This window comes from Chamaea fasciata, unplaced genomic scaffold (genome assembly GCF_029207755.1).
Source record: "Chamaea fasciata isolate MVZ Bird 193981 ecotype frontalis unplaced genomic scaffold, bChaFas1.0.hap1 SCAF_13, whole genome shotgun sequence".
Classification (NCBI taxonomy): Eukaryota; Metazoa; Chordata; class Aves; order Passeriformes; family Sylviidae; genus Chamaea; species Chamaea fasciata.
The window spans coordinates 13968728-13980572 of record NW_027094098.1 but is presented as its reverse complement, the minus strand read 5'-3'; the positions used below and the strand labels follow the sequence as shown (position 1 = coordinate 13980572).

The 11845-nt window shown below is 43.9% G+C and overlaps 1 protein-coding gene across 1 annotated transcript; it reads right to left on the bottom strand.

Moving 5' to 3' along the window:
• Window positions 1-3151: 3151 nt before the first annotated feature.
• Window positions 3152-6593, bottom strand: SNTN (sentan, cilia apical structure protein). The gene is made up of 4 exons (XM_066195507.1): window positions 6267-6593; window positions 5641-5675; window positions 4749-4888; window positions 3152-3355 (listed from the first exon to the last, which is right to left on the bottom strand). The coding sequence occupies exons 1-4, from the start codon at window positions 6374-6376 to the stop codon at window positions 3197-3199; spliced, it is 444 nt and encodes a 147-aa protein (XP_066051604.1). The 5' UTR covers window positions 6377-6593; the 3' UTR covers window positions 3152-3196.
• Between the last annotated feature and the right edge of the window lie 5252 nt (window positions 6594-11845).

Here is an 11845-nt window from a genome sequence, read left to right as displayed (position 1 = left end):
TTACCTTTGCTGGAAGAGGACTCAGTTCTAGAGATACAAACCCTCATATAGGGGGGAGGGAATAGCAAGTGAGCAAAGTGAGGAGACAACTTCAGTGGAAACCTTGTAAACCACTGACTGCAGTAAAAGTCAATGCAGGATTAAAAGCTGTCAATTCAAAAAGCCATAAACTACCCCCTCTTCCACATTTATGTCCCCTGACTGAGCTTGAAACAAAGAGATTTTCTATTTTCAAGAGACATTTCAGAGTGCTCCTTTGAGGCTCACAAATTATCACACTTTGCAGAGAACACAATTCTGGGACAAAGCTTTTCCTCTGGTCTGTGTGAGCTCCTAAGGGGTTGTACCACATAGCATCTTTCCAACACTCCTGGAGAAGTCATTCCAACACTCCTGGAGAGGTTTTCCTCCCATGTGGCCACAATTTAACCACTTTCTTTGAAGGCTACAATGCAAAACTCTCTCTCTCTCTTCAAAGAGACCTGCTACAACACCCACTTGAGTGGATGTAGCAGCTGAGAAGCTTTCATGGGCCAGGACACATGGCAGCACTGAGGTGGGGTGTGCATCACACACCAACTTCCGAAGTGTGTGCACCCAGGGCAAGTTTAAACTTACACGAAAAAGTATCACAACACTTCCTCTGAGGGAGGAAGAGACAAGGAAAACACGTCTCAGACTGCAGGGTTCCCTCAGCACCCAGACTCCAGTGCCCCAGATATGAGGCCTTCCTGAAGGTACAGTAACAGCAAGACAGTTGAAAAATGTAATTCTCTTCCCTGAAAGACTTATGAAAAACTGAAAATACAGTGTGTGTGGCCCTGGGCTCCCAGAAGAAAGTTCAACATGCTGAGTCCTGCCCTGACTCACCTCAAAGTCAGGGCACTGGCATGTGAGAGTTCCCCTGCAGTCTGTGAGAGCCCCTCGGAGATTAGACTAAAGCCAGATTTTAAAAACTTGCTAAATTCAGCAGGCCAAAGAGTTAAGGCCAAATACAAAGTAAGAAGTCATGAGGAGAAGCTGTAGGTGGGCTAATTAAACAATGAGAACTCGCCTGCCTTCCTGAGCTGATATTTGGAAGTGGAAGCTGAAGATCTGAGGCTGAAGTTCTCCCTGAGCCTCGTTTCTCCTCTGGCAGTCGTCTGAAAGCTCATGTAACTGCAGAGATGATTCAAACTTTTCAGAACAGAACTTAAAGCTTAGATCCAAAGTCTGCAGAACCTCCCAAGGTTCATACCTGAACACTCTCACGGTACAAATCCCAACACAACCCCAAGCACACAGAGGTCACGTCTTGTCTGGCTACTCTTCATGCCACTTTCACTTCTGAGGGTATCAGACACTGACATGATGTTCCCACATCTGCTGAGGCAGAGCAACCTGTAGATTTCATCAATTCAGCCGCTGCTCACCCCCTCAGCACTTGCTGGGCTCTGCTCTGAGAAATCAATGACGAACTCTCTTTGCTCCCAACAGGAGTAAGCTAAGAACAAAATAAATCACAACAGTAGCCTTTTTAAGCAAGCTTACAGCCAGCTCCCTGAGGATGCAGCCAGACATGCTGTCTGCACCAGATCAGCTTCAAAGCCAATAGCTGAGAGTGCTCGGGGCAGCCACAAATAGTCTGAGTAAATAAAAGAGCATCTTCAACAGACCAGGTGCAAACTTCTGCCTATTTGTAACTAAAACAAGATGCTGGGGCTCTTCCAAGTACATCCTTCTGCTTTGGAGCATCAGGTGAGGCTTTCAAGGACTGATGCAGATAGAGCCTTGCATCCCATTCACTTTGTTCAGAAACTCCTGCAGAAACCATCACAGTGCCCTGGCTTCTGTGAGAGGAGCCCAGTGTAGGCTGGAATCCAGCTCAGCTCTGCTACATGTGCTCACAAGGTGCTTGGTTTTTCTGTGCCTCTTGTTCCTTCCCTACCATTTGAATATCTTTGCTATTGAGTTGTTCAGGAATTGCTTCTTACTTTGAATTTTCACTGTGCTTAGCACAAGGGCTTTTGATCCAAGCCAGGGACTCAGGATGTTGCTCACAACACATCGAATTGGGATAAAAAGGGTTTGCACACGATGAGATGACAGAGTGAATTGAACTGATAAAAGGCTCTTAAGTCATTAATTCAAGCCATGCAAGATTTAGAAACATTTCAGCAATAACAAAAACTCCGTTAGAGCCTTAGCAATTTCAAAGAACTTTTTCTTAATTGGCTTCACAACATTTTTTCCTTTTTTTTTGTTTTTTTTTTTTTTTTTAAACAGAGGAATTTTATGCTTCCAGCATCACCAGTGGCTCCCAAACAATCTTTTCAGAGCTGTGCTGTGTTTTCTTTGCCCGAGTAATGGGAAACCTGCCTAGAGACTCACATTCAGTCCATCTTCCTACCCCAGAAAAGGAGCATCAGCTGATATTTTAGGTTCTCACAGATCTACCTGGCCAAAAAACAAGGCAACAGGAAAAGGGGCTGAGTAACACCAGGGACACAGTATGTGTTAAACTGTGATACCAGTGTGGGTGATCCCACTCCTGGGAGGCTTGATTAGGATGATGAGTATTTAATACTGAGGCTCCGGCCCTAACCAATACCACTCAGTTCCAACACAAACAGTTTATTGGCCAACCTTTTTTCCCCACCATCCCTGGTCTGGACCACCTCTTATCTGGTTTCTGCTTTTCACAGTCTCATGGAACAGCAGATTCAGCTGGCTGGCATGTTTGGGTCATCCCCCAGGTCATACAGGCACAGCACTGCCAAGGATGCCCTGCAAATGCTGGATTTAAACTCCCTCCATTGTGATCTCTAAACAAAGAGAGCAGCTGGAGGAGGAAATAAAAGTAAACAAATGCTCCCTTCAGCAGTGTTAATGGTGGGGTGGAAACCACTCCGACTAAAATCAATCTTTACCATGGACAACAGCTTTTGTGGTCATTGCCTGTTGTGAAACCCACCATTGGTGGTGCCCATGTACCATGCCCACCTTCCCACTATGAACGCAGTGGGCACAAATCCCTGAGGACAGACTTCATGGAGTGTTTCAAGAGAGGAGTAAGTTCAACCAGGTTTGGCCACAACTTTATTCCATCTAAAAGGGACCAGCACTGGGTATCCAGGCACACAGTGGTATCTCTGTGTGTAGCTCACTCACACTTTCCTCAGATGGTGCCAAGCCATTTCTTCTTTAAAATCACAGATCATTTTGTGGTTTTCACGTTTTTGATCTCCTGCAGCAGGTCAGACATTAGAGTGAGACTGACTAACAAGATCATGAAATCTTCAAAATTAATTTTGTTCTCTGACTCCTCATCCAAGGAAGAAATTATTTCCTTGTATTTTGGTTTGTTTTCTTGGCCCTATGGAGGATTTTAAATGAAAAAAAAAGAGAAAAAAGAAAAAGCATGAAGGTCCTTTTTCATTGCATAGTTAGAAAAAAGAAAAAGACATCTACCTATGCAAATATTAATGTATTTTTTATTTTCTCATTCAGGTTGTTATGTCCACATTCATATTAGTTTTTCAGAAGGTATCCAAAGAAATTCAAACAGAAATATTATTGCAAACAGAAAGGAGAACAACCAGTCTTCAAAGTTTCCATCGGAATCCAGAATACATCTTTTAAGACACCTAATCATGACTGAAAATCTGACAGTGATGATGATATAGCTGGCAACTGCTAGGAAAAAAAGGGAGTCCTGTGTCTTGATAAAACTGGGAGGATGAAACAACCGACCAACCCTCTTGAATTTAATCTTCAAATATACACAAATACATATTGCGAATGTCTCAAAACCTGTTGATTTTACAGGCATAACTTTCGCACTGCTACTCTTGATCCTCTTGGGCATTCCTGTTGGAATGGATTATTAAAATTCAGTAACATATCTATTATTTATATATCCTCACAAAAAACCTTGCTAGAGTTCCAGGGTAGTTTTTTTAGCTTAATAATATCCAAACAATCTCAGGATCCCAAGCTTAATTGCTTCCAGTGATACTTTCAATTCTTTTTCAATAAGCTGCCTGGTTTCTAATTTGAGTCCTATTTCCCCATCCCAACCAGCCATGTGATTTTGTTATTTTTGGAAGTAAAGGTATTACCTCTCTCATTTACTTATTTGAGCTCTTTTTTATTAGTCCTATATAGCTTTTCCTACCACTTGATTTTTTTTTTTTTCTTTTTAATTTAGGGAGGGGAAAAAAAAGCCCTGCAGGAAGTTTACAGCCACAAGTGCTGCTGTGGAGGTTTTTCTCCATACCCAGCCAGGTGGGTGATGGCTTTCTGCCCCTCTTCCTCAGGAACCCCACCAGTGACCACAGTGAACACAGCTCCGTGGCACTGGGCTGGCTTTCAGTCCTGGCTCAGTGCTCTGGCAAACCACCAAACACCTCAGTAAATGCCAGGGGCTTCTTTTCTTCATAAATCCAGCCTCTGGTCATCATCCAAGGGTTTTAATTTGGTTGGTTGGGTGTTTCTTTTTGCAATTGTCCTGTTTTCTTTGAACAAATTCAAGCAGGCATCAGTCATGGTTTATTGCTGTCCCCCTCCTTTGGCCCTGTGCTAGACACAGGCTCCACATGGGTGGAAGTCACAGAATATATTTGTACCCAATCCCTGAAGTCTCACTTGAGATTACCCCATGGACTGATGCTTGTCAAACTGCAGGACAGAGCCTGAGCTGCCATTCCTGCACCCAAAGGGCCCAGCCAGGGCTGTCCCAGTGCCACCCACCCTGCAGACCCCCTCACCTGTATGAAATGCCAAAACTGGGACAGCAGTAAGCTCTTGGTTTCAGCTTTGCTGAGCTTGCCCTCGGGATCAGCATAGTTGTTATACACCAAAGCTGCCGTAGCAAAAGCCTTTTCAAGGTCTGAGCCTTTTCTTAGAGCTGGAGGGAGGAAAAGTTTATCCAAAAAAAAAAAAAAAAAAAAAAAAAAAGAAAGGGCTTTTGAGATATAATTGAAAGGAATCTGTTAGAACCATCCTGGGTGGGTGGAAATCTGTGTTGTTTCATTAAAGTTAATGAGACTGAAACTGTTTATACCCACAGAGGATCTGGCCCAGATTTTATTTGGAGTGGGCCAGCAACATGCCTCATATCCCATGCAATCACACCCTGAAGGAAGCTTAGCTTTGGAGCTAGGGCTGCAACACAGCATGGGGCTTGAGACCCTGGGCATCCGGTAAGGACCTGTCACACCACGGGGACAGGCCACGGTGAACATCTCCTGGATGCATTTGGACTCCCAGAGACCTGTATCAGGGAAAACATGGCCCATTTGGAAGCCTGGCTGCACAGGAACATCCGTGTCTGAGCATCAGTGCTGCACTTCAACATTATGGAATATTTGGGATTTGGGCTGGCTTCATTCCCCCAACTCATGCATGACTCTGAAAGACTGCATGCTCACAAGCCTCCGTTAGCAGAGGTCACACAGGCGATTTATGTTGTGGTATTTCATGAAAAGGCAAGCACAAGAAGAGATGTGACAACACAGGAGCACATGGCACAGGGACCCATGAGACCCTCTTGACTTGCATCAGCTGAGGATCTGCATGGCCTCTGCAAGTCCTGTGACACTGCCAGAACTTTCTGTGAAAGACCTGAACCCCAAAGGGGCAATGAAGGAGTGCCCTTACCTTTTATTGATGCCAGCTGCTTGGCTATGGGTACGCTGGTGGTGAGAAAGCAGAGAGGCAAAATTATCACTCAGTAAATTGTGTCGGGTATTTAATTTCTCCATGAATGAGCTTGCTCATTTCTGTTTTATTTTATCCCCCAGGAACTCAGGGCTTCTCAAGGGAGAGTGTGTTTGCTTCACGGTAGAAAGGAAAATGGCCTCTACAAGCAGCACAAGAACATGACACAGCTTCTAATTTCTCACTTAAGTGAGTAGCCTGGAGTTGTTACTAAAGCTGACTATTAATTTTAAGTGAGGGACATTGCAACGTACTTCATGTAATTTCTTCATGAACGTGAAAGAGGTCCTGGAGTTTTATACCCATTCCCAGGAAAGTAGAGAGGGGTCTGCCATCCCCTCCCCACCAGTGCTCCCAGTTTGGAGCAGGCACATAGCTTTTATTTCCAGCAGGACTCAACATTTGTGAGAAGCACCTCCCTGCTTTCAATCCAAACCTAAAACTTGCTTACCTTGTGCTGAATAGCCAGAAACTAATTACAGAGTGTGATAGAGACAAACACACCCAGATAACGAGTTTCAAGACAAATGGCAGATCACCCAGATGCCATAACAAAGGCGACTTACCCCTTGGGCATGCCTGCAGCAGCTGGAGGGCCTTGTTTGGTGGAAGCAGGAGCTGGCTGACTGACTGAGTACTGCTTCGTGCTGGGAACACTTGCTCTGCAACCACACATCTCGAGGCCGGGGTGTTTGTGATCTCCAAGCAACCGGAGGAATAGCAAGCAGGTGGATTGAAGCTCTGCCCCGTGGAAGCAGCCTGCTTGTAGCCATGCCTATCAATAATGTAAACACTACCTGGGAATCGTGGAGCCAGTTAAATACACCAGTCTGCTGCAGCCCCTGGAAGGCACTGCTGGGCTGGCAAGAAGTGGGGCTTGTATTTTACAGGGGAATTTGACAGAAACAAACCAAATTCATAATGGAATGTGGATCCTCTTAGACCTTTGGGGGTGTAACTTTGCATCAGGAATGACTTCAACACTGCATCCATTCATCTATACAAATTATCATTTTAATGAGACGCTTTCCCTGTGTGGGATAATGTAACTTGCCCCAAGCTATAAAGTGAGTTATTCCTACAGTCAGAGTCGGAATCCAAGCATTTCCTAGTTCCTGATCCAGCATTTATCCTAGGTGAGCACACTCCTACTCTAATATTTATTCTATTTCCCTGTCACAGTGCAGAGAGACCTGCTCTGCCTCCAAACCACTTCCAAAGCAGCATCCAGCAGGGAGCCTCTGCCGTGGTTCCCACTCGAACAGAGAGTGCCTGCTTCCAAAAGCAGCACAGAGCCATATGGCAGAGCAGTCGCACATTAGCAGCACTGGAAGGGCTCCAATGAACTTTGTTATTTATTGGCATGGATATCCCTATTAGAAAACACAGCTTGTCACACTGCCTATCTCCATGCACGGGCTCCTCTCTGAGGATCCTTCGCCTAGAGGTGTCTAGACAGGATAACTTCAGCTTAAAAGGCCAAGCAGCCACTTTAATTTCAGGGTGGTCTGTTAATAGGTAGTGACTTCAACCACCTCATCCAGCTCATCATTCCCGGTGAAAGGATACAATACTGATGTTAAAACTATCCATGATCAGACTTTATGTAACGGGACACACAAAGGAGACTGCAACAGATGGCCTAGAGAATTAAAATGTTTTCCTCATTTAGTAGAAGCTAAATTACTGAAGGCTAATGAATAAGGATGTTCACCACCTTACCGTTCCTGGATTTTAATTATCTTAAAAAGCATGGGAAAAGAGAACCTTTAATTTTCCATCTAAGAGTGTCATTACTCAAACAATTCAGAGCCTTTTTCTGAGAGGTTTAAGCTGTCTTAGATCTCTAGTGCATTCTTTAGGACTGGCTCATGAATAAAACAGAGCCTGTAATTGCAATGACGAAGCCAAAACACATATAATCAATGCTCATTATTCCATCAATTAACACACTAAAATTAAACAAGAATTCAGGCTTAGTAATCTGCCATCGGCTAAGAAAAAAAAAAAAAAGAGTCTTGATATCATGTTGAAGTGATAATTCCCTTTCACATCTGTTGAACCATACAACGAGTCATGAAAAGCATTACATCCCGGTTAATATGTGGAATGGGGATGTTTGGTCTTAGCGTCCAAGGTAAAAAATGAGAGTGAGAAACAGACTCGGTTGCCTGTTCATCAGTGGCAGGCAGTACTGTGAGTGGGCTGGCAAACCCAGCCCTCTGTGTTTTGGGATCTTTCCACCGTAGATCACATTTCAGCTCACAGTTGTTTTAATCTCACCGACTTTTGAGAGCCTGAGCTCTAGAACAGGTGATTCGCTTTGCTGGAGCAGTAGCAAGTTCAAACAAATCTGAGGTTCATTTTCTCTCTAGGATACACTAATTAGCGTATGCAGGAGCGTTGGTGCCTGACAGATAAAGGGTAGCATGAGGATAACCCTTGCCTTTGCAGATGATCAGCTTTGAAGACAGTGAGATTTTGGCTGCGTGTGTTGCTCGAGTATTCTGGTCAGCAAGGTGTGTGTGGAGCCAGGCCATCTGCTCCATAGCTATTTTGGTACGCACTATTTATGTTTGAAATACCCAGGTGCCTTTATCGGTCAATTTTTAGCATGTTTCACACGTTAACAATCCTGTCTGCGCAAAATACGCAACCTGCCACTTCAAACTGCAAAATCTTTACAGGCCGTTCACTTAAAATAATTGCCACTGCAAAAAGTCAAAGCCTCTGCTTCACTTTTGGTATTTTCCCGGAGTTTTCCCCTCCCTTTTTTAAGGAAATGCTTTCTGCATTTCAGGAAGGCTGATGCAGTGAAAGGTGTGTGACAGAGCCTTGACTCCCTTAGAGACGACCCTGGGCGGGGCAGGGAAGAGAGAGCCTGCCCACAGCGGGAACAGGCACAAGGGAATACCTGAAACAGAAGATACACTCACGTCTCCTGGCCTCGGAGGCTCCATTCCACCAGCAAACCCTTCAGGAGCTGCAGGAGAAGAGCTGCTAACTTGCACCCAGGCAGGTAATAGCTTGAACTCTTCACCCAGAGAAGCTGTGTCTGTCCCATTCCTGGAAGTGTTCAAGGCTAGGTTCGACAGGGCTTTGAGCAACCTGGGGTAGTGGAAGGTGTCCCTGCCCATGGCAGGGGGTATGGAAACAGATGATCTTTAATCCTGAAAATGCTACTGCCAAGTCATTTTCCCTCTGAGAAATGTTTTATCATAGGACACTTAGACTTCAGGAAGGCAGCTATATTCTTAAAAATGTAATATCTCATTAATGGGGGACAGAGCAAAAAAAATGTAAGAACAGAAATCAAATGCAACAAACAGGATGCCTCCCTGGTGAACGATTAAAATTTCCTATCGAAATGCTAAGGTCTTCATAATAACGATAGATGGCATTGACAAATGATGGGATAATCAGCACTAGATATTAATAGCAAAATACAAATGATTGCTGATGTTAGAGAATTCCAATAGGAAAAGCTCTTGGGCTTAGCAGTAGTAGGGAATAAAAAGAAATCCTAAAAAAGAATATTTAAGTTCTGGAGAGCATGAGGTAAGTAGCCCATCCATTCACGTACATAGGGAATTTTGACTCAAATCTATGTTAAAACTAGTGGACAAAGGACTAAATGCTCGCTACATGATACGGCATAATATGAGAAGAATTTTTTCAGAAAAGGATTAAATAATATGTGGCAATTTTTACTCAGTAGTTTTTAATCTGTCTGTCATATTAACTGTGAAACTCTGGAGATATTGTCAGGAGCAGATTACAGGGAAGTGCAATGCATGTTGATGCCACTGCCTCTTTCATCAGCATATCAGTTTCAGCCAAGCTTGATGCAGGGCTACAGCCTGGATTTCTCTTTCAGTTTGAGAGCATATAAAGATTGGAAATAATTAACCTAATCAGGCCAGGCAATTGCAACAAGAATTCATGCAACAAGAGCACAAACTTTCTCCAAGTCTTAGCCATCACTGAGGCTCTGTTATGTGCAGCTCAATGACCACACTGAAGGAGATTTGCTCATCAGGAAAAGTATCACACACAGAAAAACCCCAACCCCATCCAGCCAGGGCAGAGCCCTGTGGGCTGTGTTTGCATCTGAACTCATCCTTGTCTCCTTGATGTGCTGGGCAGGAAGAGAAGCAGGCTGCAGAGCCAGTGGTACGCAGAATTACCCTCCCTGCCCTCTTCAGCACCTTCCCATGGAGGCATTGATGCCCCAGCTCTGCAAAGTGCATCCCCTCCCCAGCCAAGAGCAATGGGGGAAACCCCAAACCAGCAGGTGAATGTGTCCCATCCTTGGCCTCTGAGGCACCTGGAGAGAAAGTCCTGTGCTCCCCCCTCCCCAGCACACTCACCAGATGTACCTGCCTCTCCCGCATAGCTTCATACTTGACAATGCAAACATGCTCCTAACTTGGCTGGCTGAGAAATGGGCTATAAAGAGAAACACATGGGAAAACAGGAGGGACAGCAGAGAAGATCAAGGAACATGTTTTTTTCTTTCCCAGGCTGACCTAGTTATTTAACTAACTGGCAGAGATACTCACTAATGATGAAGTAGGAAAGCAAGGAGGCTGCCAGCAGCAGTTTCACAAAGGATGCTCGAGTTTACTTCACTATTTGTTTTAGATCCAGGTAAGGTCTTTTTATCAGCTGCTCAACCCGTGGCTATGCAGTCACCATCCCCAGATGAAATAAACTTTTGATTTCCCAACAACTGCAAAAGGATGTGATAAGACTCAAATCCAGAGGAAGACAGAGGAAACATTCAAATACATTTTCTTACATAACACAGACAAGTGCAGGCATCATTTTTGTTTTCACTTTTGCTGCTGCCATACTTTGTTAATCTTAGAAGCTACGGATGAAGAGATTTTTCTTCCCTCCTAATTCAGACTGAAGATTACAGTCCCCAAAGGGTAACAACCGGCTCAACTGTCCTGTACAGCAGCAAGGAGCTGGGGTACCTGTGAAGATCTGGCCAGCTGGGTAAAGCAAGGGCAAGACTTCCATGAAAACATGTGCCTCTTACGCTACTTTTTGTTAACTCTTCCACCAGTTCTGCCATCCATGAGAAAACCTTAGACCTGGAGTTATACAAATAGTATCCAAAATATGACATCAGCTTAATTCTGTTCCCAGCTTTGTATTAGAAACTGCCCTTTCTCCAGGGGTGTCAACTCCAGAATACTGCAGTCTCGTGCTCACATGGTTAGACAAGAATTTAATCTGGTTTGAAATGCAGGAATAAACCAAAGCAAAACTCATTTCCATCCCTCAGCATTGGATAGAAAAGCTTAGGAATGGGACCCTGCTGATTTGGGTGGAAAAGTTAATGAAGAGGAAGCTAATTTACACAAAAACTATTTCTAGTGGAGAAGCTTAGATATGCAAGCTTAGCTTGGGATATTCCTCATCAACTAATAGAAGGGGAATTCAAAAGAACAACAATAACAAAAAGAAAGAGTAGAAGCAGGACTATGTGGGAGAGGGTATGAAGAGCACACATCCCATCACAACCCTTGCCACACAGATTTCACTTTCTCCTGACTTGCTGATGTCAAACTTTTATCCAAACTTTAAAGAAGAAAAACAACCAACCAACCAACCAACCAAAAAAACCACCTCCCCTAAACAAACAAACAAAACCCCAAATAAACACCCCCAAAACCCAAAAACCCCCAAACAAATTAACCAAGAGCCAAAATAACACTTTTCATTAACCCAGAAAATTGTATTTTGCCCTCATATGGAATAGGAGAACATTTAGATATTCCAGTTTGTTTTCTCTACAACTCACACACAGCTTTCCAGCAATCCTCAGAACTGGGATGGTTAGCAAATTCCTGGGCCAGTCCTACTGCCAGTGGAAAGAGAGGTAAAGAGGCAGGCAGGTATTAAACTGCACACTTTTAATTCTTTTGAAAAACTTGTGATACTGACCTTTAATGACAGGTGTCTGCAGAAGTGTCGTACTCCACTGTACATCACAACAACCCCCACAAAAGTGTTGGAAAACAGTAAAAATATGACCAATAAGGTCAGGCACAGGAATAGTTATTTTTCTTTAATAGTTATCTTGGTTATTTGGCAGTGACATTTCAATATTAACATACTCTGAAAACATGCA